The sequence below is a fragment of the Mirounga leonina genome, unplaced genomic scaffold (assembly GCF_011800145.1).
Source record: "Mirounga leonina isolate KUSES-001 unplaced genomic scaffold, KU_Mleo_1.0 Mir_165, whole genome shotgun sequence".
Lineage (NCBI taxonomy): Eukaryota > Metazoa > Chordata > Mammalia > Carnivora > Phocidae > Mirounga > Mirounga leonina.
In genome coordinates, this window is record NW_023270415.1 from 17,435,892 (window position 1) to 17,463,385 (window position 27,494).

General features: G+C 36.7%; 1 protein-coding gene and 1 long non-coding RNA gene across 2 annotated transcripts in view; one reads left to right on the top strand and one right to left on the bottom strand.

The window, feature by feature from the left end:
- The window catches only part of LOC118014881, a 170,072-nt gene that overhangs the window by 90,595 nt on the left and 51,983 nt on the right, over positions 1-27,494 (bottom strand). The gene's annotated exons all lie outside the window — the stretch shown is intronic.
- Positions 1-27,494, top strand: part of DNAJC5B (DnaJ heat shock protein family (Hsp40) member C5 beta) — a 74,373-nt gene that overhangs the window by 18,274 nt on the left and 28,605 nt on the right. Inside the window, exon 3 of the mRNA XM_035011255.1 lies at positions 1,506-1,633. Coding sequence (XP_034867146.1) covers positions 1,515-1,633 — 119 coding nt within the window. The 5' untranslated portion in view covers positions 1,506-1,514. The remainder of the gene's footprint in view (positions 1-1,505; positions 1,634-27,494) is intronic.

Genomic DNA, 27,494 nt, shown 5'->3' on the forward strand with positions numbered 1-27,494 from the left:
ATAGGTGGATGTATGGTGCAGGGCATCAGTATCTTGAGCACTTGTGTGTGTGGTGGCAGTAGGACAGAGGGGACAGGGAAGGAAGTAGGGAGGGTGTCAGTTTTTCAGGCACGTCTTCCTTCAGTTGTGAATAATCAGCTGGGCTGTGGTTTCAAGATAGGGCTCACCTGTAGGACTGGAACACATAGATGAATGGCATACCCCAGGCCTTGAATTGCTTACTCCCTAGGGAAGTTGTGATGGGTAGGCAAGAAAAGTAAGTTAGAGCAGTAATGAGTGTTAAGTGCCACAATTTACTGAACGGCTGCTAGTCAGTATGCACATTAGAGTTTGTTTTGTGGCAGGCAAAATCAGATTCCTTCTCCTCTTACCCTTGTGTGAACCAGGAATTTGGGACTGGGGTCCTTCTGGCCTCCAGGGACACTACTTTCACAGGAGGCTGATTGAGGAAGGGACAGTGAAGCCATGCCATAAAATAAGCCCTTGTCCTTGGCACCTTTAGGCAAGATTTTTGCCCAGGTCTGATTTTTTCAGTACTCTTCAAAGCTTTGCTTTTCTTCCCCCAAGAAGATAAAGGCGCACAAAAATACTTTGGAATTCCTCATATTGTTGCTGTTTATTGAATTCCTTAGGACCACAAACACTCACAGTACCACACTGGGGCCTCAGGGACCTCTAAGGCCATCCTGACCCACCAGTCAACATCTGGGGGCTCTGTTCTTGCTTATGTTGGTTTGGTCATTAGCCTGGTGAGAACAGAGTTGGGAGATCAGCTCCATTTGACCCCATCCACCACTGGGATGTGCCCATCCACTTCAGCTGCTGCCACCGTTGTCACCAGGGATTCCCTGTGTTGAACATGAGTATCTCTCTAAAGACATCCTAAGCCATCCTAAAACCAATAGAATCAAAGTAAAATGGAAGATTATTTCCACTGCTAGCTAAATTTGGAAAATATACATAAAAGGAGCTGTTCAAATTCTGGCAAAAAAGAATCTACATTGGGGGTGCCTGGGTGGCTCAGTCGTTAAGCGTCTGCCTTCAGCTCAGGTCATGATCCCAGAGTCCTGGGATTGAGCCCCGCATCGGGCTCTCTGCTCGGCGGAAAGCCTGCTTCTCCCTCTCCCACTCCCCCTGCTTGTGTTCTCTCTGTCGAATAAATAAATAAAATCTTTAAAAAAAAAAGAATCTACATATGCTGACCTGTGAGGATTCATTTTCAACAATTCTGAATTAGCTGGGTATTTATTTAACATTTCACTTCTATATAACCATGTGGACAAAGCCATACTCCATTTACATGACTGCTTGTAGCCTTTAACACCCTGACATGAAGCTCTACTTTTGGCTCTCCTAAACCTTTTCTCCTCTCCTTTTGTGGCTGATATAAAAATGTACTTCAGATTGTCATTTACAAAAGGTTAAAGATAAACTGTCTTTCTCTTCAGAGAGTGGGACCCAGTATGCATAACCTTCATGGCTATTTCCCCTTTTTGCTTTTGCAGCCTGAGAAAATGGCATGTAACATACCTAACCAAAGACAGCGGACTTTGTCTACATCTGGAGAAGCTCTATATGAAATTCTTGGTCTGCATAAGGGAGCATCAAATGAAGAAATTAAGAAAACCTACAGGTACAGAGAAAGTTCAATGATGACATTCTTGTACTACTAGTGATATTTTGTGATAGGCAAGTGCCCCCAATTAAAGACATAAGCTTCTTGCCAAGACCAAGTAATTGGAGTTTTGAACCTCATGTTCCCTGTTCCACAACATAGGCAGTTAGGAATAGACAAGTATGACACTGACTTTCTTTTTTTTTTTTTTTAAAGATTTTATTTATTTATTTGAGAGAGAGAGAATGAGAGAGAACACATGAGAGGGGATAGGGTCAGAGGGCAAAGCAGACTCCCCGCCGAGCAGGGAGCCCAATGCGGGACTCTATCCAGGGACTCCAGGATCATGACCTGAGCCGAAGGCAGTCGCCCAACCAACTGAGCCACCCAGGCACCCGACACTGACTTTCTAAAAGAATGCTCTCATGATTTTGGGCCTTAGGAAAAGGAAGCCTGTGTTCTAGGCCTGCAGTGTCAGAGAAAGAAAGACACAGATCACTGAGAATGACCAGGAGTTTTAATGCCTTCAAGAAGCGTGTGAAGAATAAATGACAGAGGTGAAAATTGCCATTTGGATCCAAATAGTTCTGTGAAAATGGTCAAGGAGCTTGATCCAAAGTCACTATCAATCTTTTAGTTTATATTGCAATTAAGGTTCTGGGGACAGAAAGTCTTTGCTGTTTCATTGCTCCCCAGAGTTATTTAGGAGTATGCCTGGGAGCTGCTCAACCTTCTGTGTGTAGATACCCTTGGCTGAAAGTTACTAAACTTGATTCTTAAGGCTTCAGGCTTAGACACTGTGCTGGAAATGGGGGTTTGGAATCAAAGTAATTGCACTGCAAGCTTACTCTACCTATAAAGATGCTTCCCAAAATGAGAAAAAAAGTGGTATCTAACTACCTTGTAAGCTTTAAAATCCACTTTACAAATGTGACTTTTAATTGCCTCAATTAATTTTGTAAGCTAAAATTTCAGACCATATCCTAATTAAGGCACTAATTATGCTGAGTTGTTTGCAAGTTTAATAATTACAACCTAAAATCTTTTCATGTAATCAGTGTCTTGCTATTAATTTTGTTTTAATGTCATACAAATATCATTTTTTCAGCTGATTAGGGTGCTAGTATGCTGCCAAAAGCATCTACTTCTATCTAAATTACACATTTGTATTCTGCAAGTTATTCAAAATATATGAGCAGGCTGAAAATCCACTGAGAACATTATTCTTATATTCAGAGATCTGGCTCAAAGCAGTCACAATATAGTGAAATTAAAAGTCAGTGAAATTTAATAAAATTACAAATTGTTGAATCCATACTCTACTTGACCAATGTTGTAATCCTTGGTTGTGCTCTTGAAAGCAAGGCTGAATTAGATTTCTTCTTTTACATTTTATTTTTATTTTTGAACGGCTAATATAGTCACCTGATTAAAATGAGAACATGCAAACACATATACAAAAAAAAGTTTCCCTCCTACTCATATTCCCCAGTGTCCCTCCTCAGGGAAGACAATTTTTTGTGTACCTTCCAGAGAGATTTTAGGCCTATATAAGCTTATATAGAGACCTTCTGATCTGAGCAAAATGGTGTAGACTTGTTTCTCTCTGCCCCTTCCTGTCAAGCATGACTAAAAGCCTTGGAAATAACACAAGAGACAACTAAAGAAGAACCCTAAAAGGTAGAAAGAGGAAGATGAATTAGTTAGGGACCAGAGGACCAAGGGAACAACACAGTGGCAGGGCATGTTATGATTCTCCATCCAAGAGAATGTAACCCAGGCCCAGCCTGTCCTGACGCCCAGTCTAGCAAGAGAAGGCAGCCAGATAGCCTTATTCTTCCTCCGAACTGAGCAAGAGTCCTGCCAACAACTCTAGACAAGCCCAGAAGAATAGCAAGAAGAACCAACTGAATGTTCCCCTAACAGTAACCTACCAGAGAACTTTCCCACCAGTCTGAGACTCCTCTCTCCCACCCAGACTCCACCTGACAGGGGAAATAAGCAAGTGGGATTCTTCCACAACAAGCACCCAGCCCCAAAATTGCTTTTTGTCTCTGTAGCCTGGAGATTTCCTTCCTCCACATAATGGCACCAAGCCACTCAACCTGGGAAGTTCCTTCTACTTTCTCAGCTAATACCAACAAGTACCAGTGGGGCCTCAGAAAAGGAGACAAGACAAACACAGTACCATCAAGGCTCTGAAAATTAGACTGTCATTGGAGCCACAGCCCACAAAAGGAGCCTATGACCAATATGCTAAATCTAAACAGAGTAAATAGCTGTAAAAATAAAAAATTTAAGTAGGACCCAGAGTCTCCTAATAGCCAAAATGCCCAGATACAATTAAAATCACTTATCATACAAAAAAACAACAAGCAAGAAAATTGCAACTTGAATGAGAAAAGATAATCCTTTGAGTCTCACACTGAGATGAACCAGGTACTAGAATTATCTGACAAGTAACTATCATAAGAAAAATTCAACAAACAATTATAAATTCTTTTGAAACAAGTGAAAAAAATAGAAAATTTCAGCAGAGAAATAGGAATTACAAAACAGAACCAATAGAAATTATAGGACTGAAAAATAACAGAAATAATAAAAATACCTTGAAGAGCTCAATAGTAGAGTGCAACTGACAGGATAGAATCAGTGAAGTTGAGGACAGATCCAAAGAATTAACCCAATCTGAACAAAAGAGAGAAAATAAACTGAAAACGAACAAACAGAGCCTCAGGAACCTATAAGACCATAGCAAAAGAGTAGAACTGGTGTCCTAGAAGGGGAGAAAGAGAGTGGGCCTGAAAGAGTATTCAAAGAAATAATGACTGTAAATTTCCCAAATATAACAAAACATATAAATTCACAGATCAAGCAGCTAAGTGAATTCCAAAAAGGATAAATCCAAAGAAATCCATGCCCAGACACATCATAATTATATTTCTGAAAACTAGAGACAAAGAAAATATCTTGAAAGCAGCCAGAGAGAAATAAGACATTACCTATAGAGGGATACCAATTCAAAAGACAACAGATTTCTCATCTGAAACAACAGAGGCCAGAAGTAGCACACAATTTTTCAAGAAAGAAAAGAAAGAAAATTACTGTCAACTGCAAATTCTATATCTGTGGAAACTATACCTAGGGATTTAAGGGAAAATAAAAAAATTCCCACATGAAGGAAAACTAAAAGATTTTGTCACTTAGCCAGATTTACTCTTAAAGAATGGCTAAAGAACATATTACAAAAGAAATAATAAAGGAAGGAATCTTGCATCATTAAGGAAGGAAGAAAGAACAATGGAAAATGCAGAAATATGGGTAAATACAATATACTCTCATCTTCATGAATTTTCTGAATTATATATGACAATTGGCACAAAAATTCTAACACCATCTGATACTCAAGACAATGATATTTAAAAGTGGGGAGGAAAAGAAAACCTAAATGAAAAGTTTCTGTACTTAGATTGGTAAAACACTGATATCAGTAGACTGTGATAAATTATATATACATACTCAAACATTAAGAAAACTATACAAACTAATATACTCCAAAATATTACAATAAGGCTCTTCAGCCCTGGGAGATTTCTGGGAGGCCCTAGCCACCAAACTTCCAAGCATGCCATGAATAGCCCAAACTCCTAGCCCTCACTGTGATGGCTCAAAGATGGCATCCCTATCATAGCCCTACAACAAAGCTACCTGACTCTGTGTTCTCCTTGGTAACTTGAATGAGGCAAATAAATAAATAAATAAATACATACATACATACATACATACATACATACATACACTTTAGGTGTGTCATTAGACCCTTCTTTTCTTGATACTGACTGGCACATAAAAATCCTTCACTCCAAACACAGTAGATTGTTGATCTATACCTCATACTGCTGTCTACTTAAAATGAAGCCAGGAAGGCTGATCAGAGCATGTAGCATATAGTATGTCTAGAGTCTCTTAGAATCCTAGTGGCTTTATAACAACAAGTCTAGTTCATTATTCAACAAATATTTACTGAGTACTGTTTTAGGCACTGAGAAAATTGCATTGAACAAAAGAGATGAAATCCCTATATTCCTGAAGCCTATATTCTGGGCTGGGGGAGCAGGTAGGCTTAATAATAAATAAAATATACAGTCTATCAGATATTGGTAAGTGCTGTGGAGAAAAGCAAAGCAGTTTGGGGAGTTCTAGGAGTTATATATTCTCTTTAAGATGTTCCATGTTGATTTTAACACTAAAATCCCTCAGTTGCAGTGAATTTTAAGTATAAAGTAGCAGCAGTTAAGAGTAGAGGGTATGAAGTCAGAAAGACCTGGATTCAAACCTCTTCTCTTAGCCTCATTTTCTTCATAAGTAAAATGCAGTAAAATGCAGAAAACAGTACTGACTTCAGAGGGTTGCTAAGGATTAAAAGAAATGATACATGTAAAGTGTTTAGCCAAGTTCTGGCACACAGTTACTGGGTACCACAAAGAATATATAAGGCAGCAGAGAAAGAGGCCTATGGAAGCATTCTTCAAAGTTTGCTGGGGCATAGGTGTAAGAAGACTCTCCAAGAAATGTGTGTATGCATGCATGCACATGTATGTGTGAGAGTGAGTGTGTATGTTGTATGTGTGATTGTGTGTTTAGATTCTGTGATGTATTCTGTTGAATACATTTAAAATAGTGTTACAACTGTTTTATTTTAACATGCCAATGTCTGTAATATGCTGAAAATTACACCCTTTGCATCTGTTTTATCTTACAAAAAAATTTAGATACCAAGTTAAAAATGTTGACAGGACAATTTCTCAAATTTATTTTAAGGAACATATAAGCAAAAAATTAGAATCTAATTGATAGAGGGAGGGAGGGCGGGAAAGAGAGAGAGAGAAGGAAACCTAAACATCATACCCAAAATGATTACAAGGAGCCATTTAGGTTGATTTGGGAGAGAAGGCCTATGGGGGCCTTCCCTGCAGCCCTTTATATGTTCCATAACTCACTGTGCTGTTCAATCAGAGCATGAAATCCTCACAGGTTGTAATTCACTCTTCTTTTCTGCCTTTCCCATTCCATCAAGTCCCTCGGGGCAGGCATTATGTTTTGTCTTCCATTGCACTTCCATTAGTCCTAGCTAATATTTACCAAATTCAAAAATGAATTGGTCAACAAATAGATTTTGCCTGTGGGTATATGTCTGTTTCTCCATACTAATATTCTCAGCTTCTTCAGGAACTTTTCTCAAATGTTTTGTCACTTAGCTGAACAGGAAGTCATTCACTGACCCAGTGAAGAAAGGGACAGCTCAGCAAGGAAAGACCATAGTTTCAGATTGGGACACAGTACATTTTTTTAGGGCTGTGAGACCTTCAAGTAAAATGTAGTTAGGGGATAAGGAAAGGAAAACTCTGAGAAAATAGAGCCAGTTATGTAATATAGAAAATGTGTCTTGGGTATTCAAAATCTCATATGCAACTTAAATGTTAGTTTTTATTTACACTGATGTGTACATTTTTTAATTTAGATAGAAACAAAATTATGATGCCAAAAAGGGAAGCCAACTGGTCTTCCTAGCATTTTGGGTACAAGAGTCTAACAAAATGCTGGCCTACTAGATGAGAAATGAGACAAATATCTAGCCCTTCCTTAGCTCCTCAGAAAACCACAAAATCAGAGTGAACTAGTTTTGTACATTAGCATCTGGGTTTCTGTGCCTCATGAATGAGCTTGTCGATGAGGTACCAAATATTCTTTCACAGGGTATCAGGGACTTGATTTTTCTACTTCATTCAATTTCACATGGAACTTTCTGGAAATCATCCTCCTCTGAAGAGGTGAGTTTGCTCAGAGTAGACCAACATGAGGCAAATGCTATTTTCACAAGAAGCAGGAAAGAGTGTCATTTCCATAGTGATCTGTGGCAACCCCAATCTGTAGTGCTTTTACCCATCTTTATTAGCAATTATAGGTCATAACAGAGGCTGCTTATGAATAAAGTGTAAATGTCAGGGGAATGCATAGCTAATAGAAGAATTGTAAATATTTACAAGGCAAAGTGATGATTCAAGCTCACAAGATAAATTGAAATTAATCTCTATCAGTACTAATTTGTTTCCTGAATTCTAAAACCTTCCACTAAAAAGAAGATTATATGAGGCTATGTCAGAGTTATCTTTCAGGTCAGCGGCATAACCTCCCTTGTTCCATAGCAAATCTACTTGGGCCTCTTAGTTCTTCACACAACTTCATTTCTTTCCTGGGCACTAGAATCATTATGATCAATGAATTTTTTCCCACTCACTCATTCACTCAATGTCCATTTAGTTTTGGATACATATTTATATTATACTATGAGAAATGAATACACATATCTATCTATGTATCTATGTCTATCTATATACATGTAATTTGTACCACTTAAAGGGCTCACCTTATAAAGAGTTAGATTTAGTAAGGTTGAAAGATACATACAGAAAGACAAGCAAAATAAGGGAGACTGTGGTGAGTGGAATAGATTGACTTGATTCTTGTCCTAGAAACTATGCTAGTTTCTATTAAGAAATTAGTTCTGACATATCTTTGGGAATCTAGAAGCTACTCACCTTCCCACAGCTGTACACACTCAGGAAAGACCTGAGAAAGCCCTAAGTTCTCAATTCTGGCTGACCTTGTAGATCTGTACAAGCAGGAAGTAAAGGCTAAGGCAGAGTTGTAAACTGTCTGGCTCAGCATTGAAGATGTGTCCTAACATACATACAAAGCCCACCAGTGAAGGCTGGGAGATTCTTGGTTCTAGGTAAGAAAATCTCTGTCTAATCCTTAGTTGGTAAGCTAATGGAACAGAGACTTCAGTGGCCACACATGACTAATACAGATGTTACAAAATTAGATCAGAAAAGTCACTGAATAAACAATTACAATAAGCAACAATTAAAAATCATTGGGACAGGGGAGAGTCTAATTTGCAGAGCTGCCAAATTATAATATTCAAAATGTCCAGTTTTCAAAAAAATATATGAGGCATGCAAAGAAACAAGAAAGTAAGGTCTATATTGGGGGAAGGAGGGATCTGTAGAAACTGCCTTTGAGAATGCTCCAAATCTGGACATGTTAGACAAAAACTTTAAATAAGCTAAATATGTTTAAAGGTTAAAGGAAACCATGTCTAAAGAACTGAAGGGAAGGTTGAGAATGATACCTCACTAAATAAAGCATATCAATTAAAAAATGAATTTATATAAAGGAACCAAAATAGAAATTCTGGAGTTGAAAAGTATAGTAACTGAAATGAAGAATTTACTGGAGGAATTCAATAGGTAATTTGAACAGGCAGAAGAAAGAATCAGTGAAATTGAAGATAGGTCAATTAAGATTATACAGTCTGAGTAACATAAAGATAAAAGAATGAAGAAAAATGAACAGATCCCAAGAGACCTGAGTATAGCATCATGCATTCATATATATATATATATATATATATATACACACATATATATAATGAGTGGAAAGAGAGAAAGGGGCAGAAAGAATATCTGATTAAATAATGGCTGAAAACTTTCCAATTTAATGAAAAATATTAATCTATACATCCAAGAAGTTCCATGAACTCCAAGTAGAATAAACTCATGAAAATCTTCACTGAGATATGTCATAACCAACCATTCAAAGTCAGAGTATATTTCAAGTAGCAAGAGAGAAGTGACTCATCATGTATAAGGGATCCTCAATAAGATCAACAACTGATTTCTCATTAGAAACCATGAGGCCAGAAGGCAGTGGGATGATATATAGTCAAAGCACTGAAAGAAAATATGTCCACCAAAAATTCTATATGTAGCAAAATTATCCATCTAAAATGAAGGAGATATTCATTTATTTCTAGATAAATGAATAACTGAGTCATTGGCAGACCTTTCCTATACGAAATGCCAAAAGGAATCCTTCAGAGTGAAATGAACATTAGACCAAAATTTGAATCTACATGAAAAATTAGAGAACACCAGTAAAAGCAACTTCACAGGTAAATATGTTTGTAGATCCTCTTTTTTCTATCTGATTTAAAAGACAACTGCATTAAGCAATAATTATATATCTATGTTGAATGACACAGAATGTATAAGGATGTAATTTGCAGCAATAGCTGGAAGTAAAGGCTAAGGCAGAGTTGTAAACTCTGGGGAGGTGGAACTATAACAGAAGTTTTTGTATACTTTTGACAGCATATTAATATGAACTAGATAGTCAAAGATGTTAATGGTAATCCCAAGAGTAACCACATACACACAAAAAGCCTTAAAAATATATAAAAGAAATGATACAGGAATTATATCATTCCTAGTAATGGAGAGAAGCCAATAATAATAATAGGAGAATTGAACAAAAAAGATGTAAGAATACAAATAGAAGGGTGCCTGGGTGGCTCAGTCGATTAAGTGTTCAACTCTTGATTTTGGCTCAGGTCTTGATCTCAGGGTCATAAGTTAAAGCCCTGCATTGGGATCCACGCTGGTCATGGAGTCTACTTAAAAAAAAAAAAAAAAACATACAAATAGAAAAATGGCAAAAGTCCTTCCTTATCAGGAATTACTTTAAATATAAATGGATTAAACTCTCAAACTAAAAGACAGAGATTGGCAAGTGGATTTTTATAAAATGATCCAACTGTATGCTGTCTCTAGAAACACTCATCTTAGATTCAAAGACAAATAGGATGACAGTGAAAGTACGGACAAAAATATTATATGGAAGTAGTAATCCAAAGAGAGCTGGAGTGGCTATACTAGTATCAGACAAAATAAACTTTAAGATAAAGTTATCAGAAACAAAAAAGGACATTTTTTTTAAGTCAATCCTTTAAGAATATGTAGCAATTAGAAACAAATATGTGCCTAACAACAAACAGAACCCCAAAATACATGCAGAAAAAACTGAAGAATTGAAGGGAAGGACAGATGGTTCAACAGTAGTAATTGGAGACTTCAATACCTCACTTTCAATAGTGAACAGAACAACTAGACAGAAAATCAGCAAGGAAACAGAAGACTTGTACAATGCCATATACCAGTTAGAACTACTGTACATCTATAGAACACTCTACCCAATAACACAAGTGCATATGGAACATTCTCCATGTTAAGCCATATGTTTGGCCACAAAACAGGTATCAATAAATTCAGAAACATTTAAGTCAAACGAAGTGTGTTCTCTGGCTACAATGGAATGAAATTTGAAATCAATAACAGAAGGAAATTTGGAAAATTCAGAAACGTGTAGAAATTAAACAACACACTCCTAAATAACTAATGCATCAAAGAAGAAATCACAAGGGAAATTGGAAAATACTTTGAGATCAATGAAAGCAAAAACACACCATACAAAAACTATGGGATGCAGTGAAAGTAATTCTCAGAAGGGAACTTAGAATAGCAAATGCCTACATTAAAAAGGAAGAAAGATCTCAAATAACCTAATCTTCCACTTTAAGAAACTAGGAAAAGAATCACAAACTAGACAAAAAGCATGAGGGAAAAAAGAATAGTGAAGATTAGAGTGAAAATAAGTGAAATAGAGAATAAAAGAATGAGAAAATCCACACAACCAAAAGCTTGTTATTTGAAAACACTAACAAGATTGACAATTTTTTACCTAAACTGACCAAAAGAAAGAGGAAACTCAAATTACTAAAATATGGAATAAAAGCACAGGGACATTACAACTGACCTTACAAGAAAAAAAATTATAAAAGAATACTATGAACAATTGCTTACCAATAAAATTTGACAACCTACCAACTTTCATTCCCACCAACACTGTAAGAGGGTTCCCCTTTCTCCACAACCTCTCTTAACATTTCTTGTTTCTTGCCTTGTCAATTTTTGCCATTCTAACTGGTGTAAGGTGGTATCTCAATGTGGTTTTGATTTGAATTTCCCTGATGGCTAATGATGATGAATATTTTTTCATGTGTCTGTTAGCCATTTGTATGTCTTCTTTTGAGAAGTGTCTGTTCATGTCTTCTGCCCATTTATTGACTTGATTATTTGTTTTTTGGGTGTTGAGTTTGAAGGGGGGGAAATCAGAGGGGGAGACGAACCATGAGAGACTATGGACTTCGAGAAATAAATTGAACGTTTTAGAGAGGAGGGGGCTGGGGGGCTGGGTTAGCCCGGTGATGGGTATTAAGGAAGGCATGTAATGCATGGAGCACTGGGTGTTATACACAAACAATGAATCACGGAACACTACATCAAAAACTAATGGCGTACTGTATGGTGACTAATATAACACAATAAAATAAAATAAAAGAAATAATAAAAGAAAAGAAATAAAATAAAATAAAATAAAATGAACAACCTAGATAAAATGAACAAATTCTTAGACACACACAAACTAACAAATTCACTCAAGAAGAAATAGAAAATCTAAATAGATCTATAAAATGTGAAGATTGAGTCCATAATCAAAAAAATATATCCAACAATGAAAAGTCCCTATCCAGGTGGCTTCACTGGTGAATTCTACCAAGGAGAAGGAGAAGGAGGAAAAATAACAATAATGCTTTCTCAAGTTCTTCCAAAAAAGTAGGAGAGAGGACATATCCTAACTTCTTCTATAAAGCCAGGGTTACCCTGATATTAAAGTTAAAGACATCACAGGATAAGTACAGGATAATCAATCTTATGAATATAGATGCAGAAATCCTCAACAAAATAGTAGCAAACTGAATTCAACAACATATTAAAAAGATGATACACCATGACAAGTATCATTTATTCTAAGAATATAAAGTTGGGTCAATATATGCAAATCAATGTATTTTACCATATTAGTAGAATAGAGAATAGGGCACCTGGGGGGCTCCATTAAGCATCTGACTCCTGATTTCAACTCAGGTCATGATCTCAAGGTCCTGAAATTCAGCCCCACATTGGGCTACATGATCAGTGGGGATTCTGCTGGAGACTCTCTCTCCCTCTCCCTCTGCCCCTCCCCCCCACTCACTCCCTCTCTCATTAAATTAAATAAATAAATCTTAAAAAAAAAAGACTAGAGAAAAAAATGGCATATTCATCTTGATAGATGCAGACAAGGCTTTTGACAAAACCCAGTACCCCTTCATGATAAAAATACTCAACAAACTAGCAATAGAAGGGAATTTTCTCAACTTGGTAAGGGGCATCTATAAAAAACCCATAGCTATCTTCATATTTAAGAGTTAAAGATTGAAAACTTTCCCCCTAGGATCTGAACCAAGGTAGGAATGTCTTCTCTCACTACTTCCTTCAATGGTGTATTGGAATTTATACTAAGGCAATTCAGCAAGAATAAGAAATAAAAGGAGTCCAGATAGGAAAGAAAGAAAACTAAATCTATTTACAGATGACATGATCTTATACATAGAAAAACATACTGAATACATACCAGTGTGCACATACACACACAACTAGAGCTAACAAATGAGTTCAGCAAAGTTTTAGGACTTAAGTTCAATATACAAAAATCTATATGCTAGCACAATCCAGAAATAAGATTAAGAAAAGAATTCTATTCATAATAACATCTAAAAGAATAAAATACTTAGGCAAAAATTTAACCAAGGAAGTAAAAGACTTACACTGAAAACTACAAAACATTGTTGAAAGAAATTAAAGGCCTAAATACATGGAAAGACATCCCATGTTCACAGATTGTAAGACTAAATATTATTAAGATGAATCTACATATTTGATGCAATCTTATCAAAATTCCAACTACCTTTTTTTGCAGGATTGGATAAACTGATCCTAAAATTCACATGTAAATGAAATGCAAAGAACCTAGAATAACAAAACAGAATCTTGAAAAAGATGAAGTTGCAGGATTCAACATTTCCTGATTTCAAAACTTATTACAAAATTTTAGTAATAAAAACAGTGTGGTACTGGCATAAAGACAGATACAAAAATCAATGGAATAGAATTAAAAGTTCAGAAATTAACCATACATCTATAGACAAGTGAATCTCAATAAGGATGCCAAAACCATTCCATGAGAGAAAGAAAAATCTTTTCAACAAATAGTGCTGGAATAACTGGATATCCACATGGAAAAGAATGAATTTGGGCACCTGGGTGGCTCAGTTGGTTAAGCGACTGCCTTCAGCTCAGGTCATGATCCTGGAGTCCCAGGATCGAGTCCCGCATCGGGCTCCCTGCTCAGCAGGGAGTCTGCTTCTCCCTCTGACCCTCCCCCCCTCTCATGTGCTCTCTCTCTCTCTCAAATAAATAAATAAAATCTTAAAAAAAAAAAAAAGAATGAATTTGGTCTTCTACCTCACACCTTATACAAAACTTAATCAAAATGCATCAAAGACCTAAAACTACAAAAATCAGAAGGAAACTTGGTACAAATCTTTAAGACCTTAGATTAAGCAACTGTTTTTTAAAATATGATACAAAAGAGGAAACAGATAAACTGGACTTCATCAAAATTAATAACTGTTGTGCACGAAAGGACTCTTTTAGGAAAATAAAAAGACAGCTCACAGAACTGTAGAAAATATTCAAATCAGACATCTAATATGTGTTTAATATCCAGAATATATAAAGAATACTTACAACTCAACAATAAAAAGACAACTCAATTTAAAAATGGGCAAAGTGCTGTATGGTGACTAACATAACATAATAAAATAAAATTAGAAAAAATAAAGTTTAAAAAAATAAAAAATAAAGTTTTAAGAGTATAGGTCTTTCAAAAAAAAAATGGGCAAAGTGTTTGAATAGACAGTTTTCCAAAGAAGATATACAAGTTGCCAATAATCACTTGATTAAAATCAACATTACTCATCAGGAAAATGCACATCAAAACCCCAATAAGACACCACTTCACTTTTAGTAGGTTGGCTACCATTAAAAAAATGTTGGGAAGGATATAGAGAAATTAGACTGCTCATACATTTCTGGTAGGAATGTAAAATGCTACATCCACTGTGAAAAATAGTCTAGTAATTTCTCAAAAAGTTATATATAGAGTTATCATATCACCCAACAATTGTGTGCCTAAGTATATTCCCAAGAGAACTGAAAACATTCACACAAAACCTTGTACATGAACATTCATAATAGCATTATTCATAATAGCCAAAAATGAAAACAACCTAAATGTCCATTAACTGATGGATGAACAAAATGTGGTACATCCATATAATAGAATATTATTCAGTCATATAAAGAAACAATTTGTAACTTATGACAAAAGAAGCAAGAATATACAATGGGGAAAGGACAGTCTCTTCAATAAATGGTGAATGGTGCTGGGGAAACTACACAGCTACATGCAAAAGAATGAAATTTGACCACTACCTTACACCATATATAAAAATTACCTCAAATTGGATTAAAGATTTGAATGTAAGACTTAAAGTCATAAAAAGCCTAGAAGAAAACTTAGGTGGTGCCCATACTACCCAAAGCCATCTACAGATTGAGTGCAATCCCTATCAAAATGCCAACAGAACTTTTTACAGAACCAGAACAAATAATACTAATATTTATATGAACTACAGAAGACCCCCCAATAGCCAAACCAATTTTGAGAAAGAAGAACAGAACTGGAGATACCATAATCCCAGATTTCAAGATATACTACAAAGCTGTAGTAATCAACAGTATGGTACTGGCACAAAAATAAGACACATAGATCAAGAGAACAGAATAGAGAGCCCAGAAATAAACCCATGCTTATATGGTCAATTAATCTACAACAAAGGAGGCAAAAATATACAATGGGAAAGACAGTCTCTTCAATAAATGGTCCTGGGAAAACTGGACAGCTACATGCAAAAGAATGAAACTGGACCACTTTCTCAAGCCATACACAAAAATAAACTCAAAGTGAATTAAAGACCTAAATATAAGACGTGAAATCATAAAACTCCTAAAAGAAAACATAGGCAGTAATCTTTTTTTTTTTAAGATTTTTTATTTATTTGACAGAGAGAGACAAAGCAAGAGAGGCAACACAAGCAAGAGGAGTGGGAGAGGGAGAAGCAGGCCTCCCGTGGAGCAGGGAGCCTGACGCAGGGCTCCATCCCAGGACCCTGGGATCATGACCTGAGCCGAAGGCAGACGCTTAATGACTGAGCCACCCAGATGCCCTGGCAGTAATCTTTAGTCACAAATGACATATTGGATAAGGGGTTAATATCCCAAATATATAAATACTTCTATAACACCACACCAAAAAACAAATAATCCAATTAAAAATAGGCAGAGTACCTAAACAGACATTTTTCCAAAGAAGACATACAAATGGCCAACAGACACATGAAAAGATAGTCAGCATCACTAATCATCAGGGAAATGCAAATCAAAACTACAATGAGCTATCACCTAACACTTGTCAAAATGGCTAGAACACAAAAGACAAGAAATAGCAAGTATTGGTAAAGAAAAAAGAAAACGCTGGTGCACTACTGGTGGGAATGTAAATTGGTGCAGCTAGTGTGGAAAACAGTATAGAGGAGGTTCCTCGAGAAATTAAAAATAGAAATACCATATGATCCAGCAATTCCACTACTGGGTATTTGTTCAAAGAAAATGAAAACAATAAGTTGAAAAGATATGAACCACTATTTATTATAGTTATTTACAGTAGGCAAGATATGGAAGCAACCCAAGTGTTCATCAATAGATGAATGGATAAAGAAGATGTGGTGTGTATGTGTGTGTGTGTGTGTGTATGTGTGTATATATATATATATAGTGGTATATATGCATGTATTAGATCATGTATACACGTATATATACTATAATGGAATATTACTCAGCCATAAGAAAGAATGAGATCTTGCCATTTGCAACAACATGGATGGACCTAGAGGGTACTATGCTTAGTGAAAAAAGTTAAACAGAGAAAGACAAATACTGTGATTTTGCTTATATGTGGAATCTAAAAAACAAACCAAACAACAAACAAAAAACCAAAAGCAGAAACAGACCCATAAATACAGAAAACAAACTGATGGTTGCTGGGGGGTAGAGGGGCAGAATGGGAAAAATGGGTAAAGGGGAAAGTACAGGCTTCCAGTTATGGAATGAATAAATCAGGGAGATGAAAGGTATACTGTAGGGAAATAGTCCATGGTATTGTAATACCATTGTAGCTACACTTGTGGTGAGCATAACATATCAAGTTGTTGAATCATGATGTTGTATACCTGAAACTAATATAATATTGTGTATCAAAAACACTGATATCACCTCATGCCTGTCATAATGGCTAGTATCAAAAAGACAAAAGATAGGGCGCTTGGGTGGCTCAGTTGGTTAAGCGACTGCCTTCGGCTCAGGTCATGCTCCTGGAGTCCTGGGATCGAGTCCCACATCAGGCTCCCTGCTCAGCAGGAGTCTGCTTCTCCCTCTGACCCTCCTCCCTCTCATGCTCTCTGTCTCTCATTCTCTCTCTCACAAATAAATAAAATCTTAAAAAAAAAATTTAAAAAAAGACAAAAGATAAGTGTTGGTGATGATATGGAGAAAAGGGAACCTTGTGCACTGTTGGTGGGAATGTAAATTGGTGAAGTCACTATGGAATACATTATAGAGGGTCCTCATAAAATAAAAAATAAAACTACTATAACTACTATATGATCCAGCAATTCCACTTCTGGGTATTTATCTGAAGGAAATGAAAAAAACATCTGGAAAAGATATATGTACCTCTGTATTCATTGCAGCATTATTTGCAATAGCCAATACATAGAAAGAACCTAAGTGCCCATTCCACTTCTGGGTATTTATCTGAGGGAAATGAAAAAACCACCTAGAAAAGATATATGTACCTCTGTATTTATTGCAGCATTATTTGCAATAGCCAAGACATAGAAACAACCTAAGTGTCCACTGATGGATGAATTGATAAAGAAAATGTGGCATATATACAATGGAATGTTATCAAGCCATAAAAAGGAAGGAAATCCTATCATTTACAACAATGTGGAGAAATTTCAGGACATTATCCAAAGCAAAATAAGTCACACAGAGAAAGACAAATATCTTATGATCTCACTTACATGTGGAATCTAAAAAAAAGAAAAAACTCATAGATGCAGAGAACAGATTGGTGGTTGCCAAAGGCAAAGGGTGGGAGTAAAATGGCTAAAGGATAGTCAAAAGGTACAAACTTTCAGTTATAAAATAAATAACTCCTGTATAAAAATATAAAACAAAAGGAGCAGGCTACTTTTAATAAAGATCAAATTGCCACAACATGATGATATGTGTACACGATGCTTTGCCGTAAATATTATAAAATATGTTAAACTACCATGGGAAAAAAAGCATCAAAAAATTAATAGCATTCCAAAAAAAGTTGTTAAGAAAGTGTTAAATAGCTTGGAAGTTGGCAATTCAGTAGTATATTTTTAAAAACAACAAAACAAAACAAAACAACAAAAACAAAGTTCTATCTACTCAAATTCATTGAAACAAAGTTAGAATTGTGGTTTCCAGGGGTTGGGAGTGGGGAGGAGGAAATGGGAAGTTGTTCAACAGATACAGAGCTTCAGCTTCAGCTTCAGCTTTGCAAGGTAAAAAAAGTTCTAGAGCTCTGTTGCACAGCAACGTGAATATAGCTAATGCTACTGATCTGTACACTTTAAAGTGATCAAGATGGTAGTTTTATGTTATGGGTTTGTTGTTGTTTTTTGTTTTTTTTTACCACAATTAAGGAAGGAATGAAGAGAAAGAAAGAGAAAGAAAGAAAGAGAAAGAAAGAAAGAAAAGAAAAGAAAGGAAAAGAAAAGAAAAGAAAAAGAGTGGAAGAAAGAGAGGAAGGAAGGAAGGAAGGAAGGAAGGAAGGAAGGAAGGAAGGAAAAAGGAAAGAAAAGAGGAAAGGAGAGGAAGGAAAGAGAGAAAGATGTGTTAAATAGAATAACAGTAAAACTTCAAAACCAGACTTTGGTGCACAGCCAAATCAACTGTGGAGCTTTTGCAAGCATACAGATGTCCCAGACCTACAGAATTAGAACCTCTAATAGTAGAGCCATGACACATGAGTTTTTTAAAAACAACATCCCATTCACAGATGATTCTGAGCATCAGATGTTGAAAACTACTGATTTAACTGGTGAGCACAAGAGAAATGATAAACATAGGTGACTGTAGCAACACAGTCAGATTGCCTATTCTGTTCCCAGTCCTTTTTATGAGAAGTGACCTTCCTTTGGTTTATGGAGAGTGAATAAAATCCTGTATCTGACATGTCCACTTTACTCTCAAGTTCCTGCTCCTGGCTTCCCAGTTCTTTGTCTGCCCTATCCTTACTTGGTGTTTGAATACTCACTTGCTTTTGGTGCACTGGTCCCTTTGGATAATAGTCCTGCCAGCCTTGGCCTCAAGAGACCCACATATGTCTGCACTGCCTTGTCTAGCCTCCCGGTCAGGACAGGGCAAGAATCAGGAAGACATCTTGGAAACCAAGGGAAAAGAAGGTGTGGTCAACAAACCTTATAGAGAGGTCAAGTAGAATGAAGGCTTCAGTTAGGATGATGGAATGGAGAGCAAGAAATCAGATTACAGTGGGTTGAAGAGAGAATAGATACTGAGGATACAATCTTTTTGTGTAAACTATGCTTTGAAAAAGTGTTATGAAGAAGGGAAGGAGGAAATAATTCAATAATTTGAAGGGCAGGGGAGGACATAAATATAGTTTACCTTTTTAAAAAAATGATGGGGTATGTTTGCTTGCTGAAGACAAACAGAGATTATTGAATATACTGGAGTTGGGGGCAGGGTAGGGATTGATGACTGATGGACCAGGATTTGGGAAGATGCACAGGTAGATCCTAGAAAACACTGGCGAGGTTAATCTTAAAGAGAAGAGGTTCTTCTTCCCTCCAAATAAAAAGAAGAGGGAAAGATGGCACAATCACGCAGAATTATTTCCTTCTAATGAGCTTTTTTACCTCTTTTGAAGTAGGAAATGAGGTTTCTTGTTGAGAAGGGTGAGGGAATGAGGAAGAGGAATCAAAGAGAAGTTGTAAAAGTTGGAATAGCTGCCACAGAGACTTGAGAGGGAACTTACTGAGGCCAAGCAAAAGGATTGGCAAGCAGCTTAGCATACCAGCTGATGTAGAAAATTGTAGGTCTCTATTGGCCTCAGTTTGCATGGTTGTGCAATTTTCTCCAGCAATGTTGGTCATCCCAGAAATGGGAGTGGAAGCGGTGGAAGACTAATTTCCTTGGTGGTATGACAGGAAATCCAGACATTTATAGAAGTGAATCATTTGATTTGAGTGGCACTGAAGCACATGACCACAAGGTTCAGACTGTGTAGTTAAGGAAATTAAGTCAGTGAGGCTGGCAGTCTGGAAGAATAGGTCCTGGTAAGTTTAAAAAATGGGTTTAGGGAGAACAAGAAAGTGAACGCTTAACACAAGGATGTATCAGGGAGTTAAACTATATATTTTTGCACTGAGAAACCTAAAAGATAAAGACACTGGGGACCCTACAAGAATTTTCAGGCTGGACCACCACTGGAAATTGCTAGGAACTGTTTGCAGCCTTGACACAATTCACTATCACCAGCACTTGAGCTGTCAGACAGCAGGTAGAAGGCCTACAGAGAGCAAGTGCCTGCTAAGGGCTTTGACTAGGACCAGGGGTGGGTGCTGCCATTGGAAGTAGGAGACAGGGTTTGTATGGCCATTTCGTCTACATCTCAGTTCTTCTCCCTTGATGTCAGAGTTCAGTAAAGATTGTTAGCTTTAAGAAAACAAGAATACAAAAATTTTCCCAAGAAACATAATAAAGTTAGAGGTCCAGAAACTTCTGTTGGAAACCTGAGCCAAATACAGAGATCTTAAGTTGTATGCAGCTCTCAGATTCTGGGCAAGCTATAGGCTGGTAAGAAAAAAAAAAAAAATTAAAAAAAATGTAACACACAGAGATCGTAGTGGTCTGCTAAAGGCTTGAAGGTTTACAGTGGCCTACTGGTGTCAGAACATCAAGTCCTTATTTCTTAAAGCAGTACTTTTATGATTGGTGTAGACAAATACTTCTAATATTGGACACATTTTATCTACTGTGCACAAATATTCTAGTCTATTCTACCTTATTAGGGAGGGTAAAAAGCTGGTTCTTAAAATTAGCCTTAGAAAATAATTGTGAAAGACATGTATCATATGACCTCACTGATATGAAGAATTCTTAATCTCAGGAAACAAACTGAGGGTTGCTGGAGTGGTGGGGGGTGGGAGGGATGGGATGGCTGGGTGATAGACATTGGGGAGGGTATGTGCTGTGGTGAGCGCTGTGAAGTGTGCAAGACTGCTGAATCACAGACCTGTACCTCTGAAACAAATAATACATTATATGTTAAAAAAAAAAAGAAGATAGTAGGAAGGGAAAAATGAAGGGGGGGAAATTGGAGGGGGAGACGAACCAGGAGAGACTATGGACTCTGAGAAACAAACTGAGGGTTCTAGAGGGAAGGGGGGTGGGGGGATGGTTGGCCTGGTGATGGGTATTAAAGATGGCACGTTCTGCATGGAGCACTGAGTGTTATACGCAAACAATGAATCATGGAACACTACATCAAAAACTAATGATGTAATGTATGGTGATTAACATAACAAAATAAAAAAATGTTAAAAAAAATAAAAGAAAAAGAATTGTGACCAGAAAACTATATAAGACAAAGATTTATCAATTGGAATTTAAACTTTTCAAAAGTTAAGTATTTTTAACTCTCATATTAAAAAAAATACTCAAGTATGATGCCTCATAAAGTCAAGTTATTATATAGTCTAGTAAAAACTTGGGAAGATTTTTTGCCATAAAGTGGTATCACTGCTTTGACTGCCACTAGAGGTCAGCACTTGACTCTCCATCTGGTTTTATATGAGGTGGGGGGAAGATCAATTCTCTAAAACAGATCATCATTTATGGTTCCTATTGTTATCTCATGCCATCTGTCTTGAATGACGAATGTGACCGTGGATCACAGAGAACTAGAGAACACCCTGACAATTGCTGGGGTGAGCTGTTCTGATATTCCATCTGCAAATGTGAGGAAATCATAGGACTGTGTAATGTGGCGTTCAGAGGCCCTGGGTGCCTTGGTGGTCAAAATACTTGAATCAGATACTATGGGAGCAGGTGTTGCAGAAATAATTACATGGTAGAGTAGTATTGGCATTATTATTTGCAATTTGAAGCTAAATGGTGCCCTGAATTTGCTATTCTGTCCCTTTTGCAGGACTCTGTACTAATCCTCACCCAGTGGCTCCTCTTCCTTGAGCCCCACTAACACTCTTGTTCCTGCTTTCTTTCAGCAGCAGACTGTATTAAGTTTCTTGTGGGGAAGGAAAATGTACTGGGTACAAATGCATGAAGTGTTTGTAAAGGGTTCAAGGGACTTGGGGGCTGATCAAGGGAAAAGATACGACCATGAGAGGCAGTAACACACGACAAGCTTTATTGGGTGGGGCTCAAACAGGATTGCTTCAGAGGGGAAGACCCTCACAGCATGAGACCACCCAGAGGCTTACAGCTTTGGAACTACCCTCAGAAGGGAGGGGACAAGGGAACTCAGAGAGGAGGAGAGGCAAGACTGTTGGAAAGGGGGCTTACATGTCTAGGTGATGTCACTCAGGAGCATAGTGGGAAGTCTCTGAGTCAGCTCCAGAGGGCCATAGTAGCTTGGATTCTTAGAACCACAGGACTCTATCTTATCAATAGCCAGCACATGTAGGGTGAGGTCTTGCAGGTATAGAAAGTGAGTAGGCTCTGAATGGCTGATAATCTGCTTCTTTGGGCTATTTAAAAAAAATTAAATGTGTAAAAATTTGAGTTTTACACTGGTGAGCTTTTGAACTAATGGGTCTCAGCTTGCAGTAAAGAAACAATACAGAGGCAATCTTTGGGCTATTTATATAACAGTGGTGTAAAGCCTTTTATGCAATTAACATTTACACTTGACCCTTGAACAACACGGGTTTGAACTGTGCTGGTCCACTTTTATGTGGAATTTTTTTTTTTTTTTTTTTTTTTAGGTAAATACAGCCCAGTACTGTAAATGTATCTTCTCTTCCTTATTATTTATTTATTTGACAGAGAGAGACACAGCGAGAAAGGGAATACAAGCAGGGGGAGGGGGAGGGGGAGAGGGTGAAGCAGGCTTCCCGTGGAGCAGGGAGCCCGATGAGGGACTCGATCCCAGGACCCTGGGATCATGACCTGAGCCGAAGGCAGACGCTTAATGACTGAGCCACCCAGGCACCCCCCTTATGATTTTCTTAATAACATTTTGTCCTCTAGTTTACTTTATTATAAAAATACAGTATATAAGTTAATTGACTGTTTATGTTATCAGTAAGGCTTCTGGTCAACAGTAGGCTATTAGTAGTTAAGTCTTGGGGGAATCAAAGTTATACATGGATTTCTGACTGGGTGGGAGGTCGGCATCCTAACCCCTGCATTGTTCAAAGGGAGTTATATACTCGACTATACTTGAAAGAGGAGATGGACATAAAAGATAACCATGAGTTTCTGGTTATCACTGACAAGGTAATTTTGATCAGGTGTCCCTTCCACTGGGAAATTTGGTGTCCCCACCAAATTTTATACATACATCTTAAAAGCATTTGAAATTAAAGAATTACTGCTGACTAGGTCAGGATAAGGAAGAAGAGAAGCTGAGAGGCTGAGCAGGGCTCTCTGGAGAAAGGAGAAAAATCTGGGACCTTACCTAACAGTATGGGAGTCCTGCAATTGTGTTTAGACTCTGAAGTGCTGTACCCCAGGACAAAGGACAAAATGGAAGTAAATCATCTGTGGTTCACTATGACTTTTGTGGTCCTCCATAAACCATATTCCCTGGTATTCATGTCCTTGTATAGCCCTCTTGAATCTGGGCTGGCTCTCTGACCTAATTTAACCAACAGAATCTGGTAGAAGTGATGGTGTATCTAATTCCTAAAAAGGCCCAGCAGCTTCTGCTTTTGCAGTCTGGTTTAAGCTAGCCATCTCTTAAGAAATATGACTATCCTGAGATTATCATACATTGGGGCTCCTCATCTAGTCACATGGAGAAGCCACATGGAGAACAGAATTCCCAGCCAACAGCTCTCACTGAGCTCTCAGCCATAGCCAGCACCAAATTACCAGCAGGTCAGTGAGGTCATCTTGGAAACAAATCCTTCAGCTCCAATTGAGCAGTCCTAGCCAAAGCCAAACAGAGCACAGAAAAACTCCCCACCAAGTTCTGCCTAATTACAACATTATAGGCAAATTAATAAAATATTTATTGTTTTAAGCTATTAAATTTCACCATAGCTTGTTACACAGAAATAGATAATGGAAAACACCAGTCTTTTATGGACTCTAACTGAACTTTAAGCCATCAGGGTGACTGAAAAAAATCTCAGTACCTAATATTGGATTGTGATGACCCCTTATAAGTGCCTCCAGATATCTGAAAGTAGGAAATAAAACTGCTCTCTGGTATAAGACAACATTTTCTTAGTAGTCCTATTTAAATTTTTTTCCAGTTTTATTGGGAAATAATTGACATACATCACTGTATAAGTTTAAGGTGTATAGCATGATGATTTGATTTACATACAATGTGAAATGATGGTTGCAATAGGCTCAGCTAACATTCATCATGTCCTATAGATACAAAAGAAGGAAAGAGAAAAAATTTCTGCTTATGATAAGAACTCTTAGAATTTACTTTTTCACAACTTACCTATGTATCATATTCTTTTAAACTTTTTAAAATACAATATCTGGCCACAGTGATAAGCATAGAAGTCAAGACAATATGAACAAGAATCAGCAGAAATGAGACAATAGACACAGCACCATGCACAACCTCAGGTATTAGAATTATCAGATACAAATTTTAAAATATCTCTGATCAAGAAATAAAATACAAGATTGAGAACTTCACAGAAAACTAAAAATTATTAAAAGGGACATTTCAAATTTTTTAAATGAACACATAAATTTTATAACTAAAAAATACAGCAACCAAACTACAGAATTCAAAGGTAGGGTTTAGCAGGTTAGAGATGACTGGAAGCTACTCCTGAATAAAATAGCAAGAAAAAATTACAAAGGACAGGAAACAATGCAAGAAGATAAAATACATAGAAGGTCTATTAAGAAGGTCTTAGAAAAAGGCAACTGGAGTCTGAAAAGGAGAGTAAAAAGAGAATGAGAGGAAAACCACTTGAAAGCAACGTGTGTGTATTTTCCAGATTCATGAACAATATCAATCCATATATACCAGAAGCCCAATAAAAGCCAAGCAGAACAAATAAAAAGAAATCTATATCAAAGCACATCACAGGAAAACTGCTGAAACCAATGATGTAAAGCCTTTATGGCGACTAGAAAAAAAAAATACAAACTATCTTCAAAGAACAACAATTAGACTTAAAACAGATTTTTCAACAGAAATAATGGAATTCAGAAGACAATGGACTGAGATCTTCAGTGTGAAAAAGAAAATAATTGATAACCTATAATTCTATATCCATGGAAAATAACCTTCAAAAATGAAGGTGAAATAAAGACAATTTTAAGTTAAACAAAAACTGTAAGAATTAATTATCAGCAGATCTGCACTAACATATACAAAAGGGTGTTCATAGGCAGAAGGAAAATAATTTTTGATGGATGGTTAGAGATGTAAGATATAACCAATAGCAACAAAATTGGAAAATGAGTAAATGCGCACAAACACTAATTGTGAAAAAGATCATTAAATAATAATTGTATTAAATAGCAATTCTTGAGGGACTAAGAGATGGAGAGAATTAAAGTACATGCTACCAACAACACTTAAGTTGGGAGGAAAGTAATCGTGTTCATGTTCTAAGATTTTTATATTGTCTTGGAGAAAGACAAAAAGTACCTTCACATTGGACTCTGATAAGGATTTTGTAATCTATAGGAAATTCCCAAGAGGAATTTTAAAAATGTGTAATTTCCAAAGCAACAGAGGAAAAAAGCAGAAAAATTAAAAAGAATCAATCCAAAAAAAGGCAAGAAAGGAGAAGAAAGAAAATATATTTTAGATGGGACAAAAAAAAATGGAAGTGGTAGATTTAACCTGAGATATATCAATAATTATATTAAAAATAAACATAGACTAAATGCTTCAATTAAAATAAAAAGATTGTCATTGTGAATTAAAAAACCAAAACAATATGGTGTTCATAAAACACACATCTAATATATAAACATACCGAAACTTTGAAAATTAAAGTAGAGAAAAATATATTCTATGTAGATGCCTACCAATGAAAGTTGGTGTTGCTTTATTAATATCAAAGTGATGGCAAAAAGTGTTACTAGGGATAAAGAGACATATTTCAAATGACAAAAGTTCAATTCATCAGGAATGTGTAACAGTTGTTAATTTGTATGCTTCAAAAACCATGGCCTAAAATACAGCAAGAAGTGACAACTATAAGGAGAAATATGTAAACCTACAGTCATAGTGGGAGACTGTAGGTTTAACATACCTTGTTTGATAGATTAGTATAATGGCTAAGAGTATAGAAGATTTGAACAAAAAAATTATCAAATAAAATCAAGAATGAAGCACTTAACAGGTATGGAATATGTAGTCTTTAAAGTACACACGAAACACTTATAAAATTAAATAATGAGACTAAAGCAACTCTCAAATTTTGAAGGATTTAAATAAAATAAAATGCTTTCTCACTGTACTGCACTCAAGCTAGAGATCAAAAACAAAAAGATAACTAGAAAATTCTGATATATTTGAAAATTTGGAGGCACAATTTAAACTAACTCATCAGATCAATGGAACAGGATAGAGACCCAGAAATGGACCCTCAACTCTATGGTCAACTAATCTTTGAAAAATCAGGAAAGAATATCCAGTGGAAAAAATTCTCTTCAATAAGTGGTGCTGGAAAATTGGACAGCCACGTGCAGAAGAATGAAGCTGGACCACTCTCTTGCATCATACACAAAGATAAACTCAAAATGGATGAAAGACCTATATGTGAGACAGGAATCCATCAAAATCCTAGAGGAGAACATAGGCAGTAATTGCTTCGACATTGACCACAGCAACTTCTTTTAAGACATGTCTCTAAAGGCAAGGGAAACAAAAGCAAAAATGAACTTTTAGGACTTCATCAAGATAAAAAGCTTTTGCACAGCAAAGGAAAGAGTCAACAAAACTAAGAGGCAACCCATGGAATGGGAGAAGATATTTGCAAATGACATTACAGAAAAAGGGCTGGTATCCAAGATCTATAAAAAATTTCTCAAATTTCAATACCCCAGAAACAAATAATCCTGTCAAGAAATGGGCAGAAGACATAAACAGACACTTCTCCAAAGAAGACATACAAATGGCTAACAGACACATGAAAAAATGTTCAACATCACTAGCCATCAGGGAAATACAAATCAAAACCACAATGAGATACCACCTTACACCAGTTAGGATGGCAAAAATTAACAAGACAGGAAACAACAAGTGTTGGCAAGGATGTGGAGAAAGGGGAACTCTCTTACACTGTTGGTGGGAATGCAAGCTGGTACAGCCACTCTGGGAAACAGTATGGAGGTTCCTCAAGCCGTTAAAAATACAGCTACCCTACGACCTAGCAATTGCACTACTAGGTATTTACCCCAAAGACACAGATGTAGTGAAAAGAAGGGGCACATGCACCCCAGTGTTCATAGCAACAATGTCCACAATAGCCAAACTGTGGAAGGAGCCGAGATGCCCTTCAAGAGATAAATGGATAAAGAAGATGTGGTTCATATATACAATGGAATATTACTCAGCCATCAGAAACAACGAATATTCACCATTTGCACTGACATGGATGGAACTGGAGAGG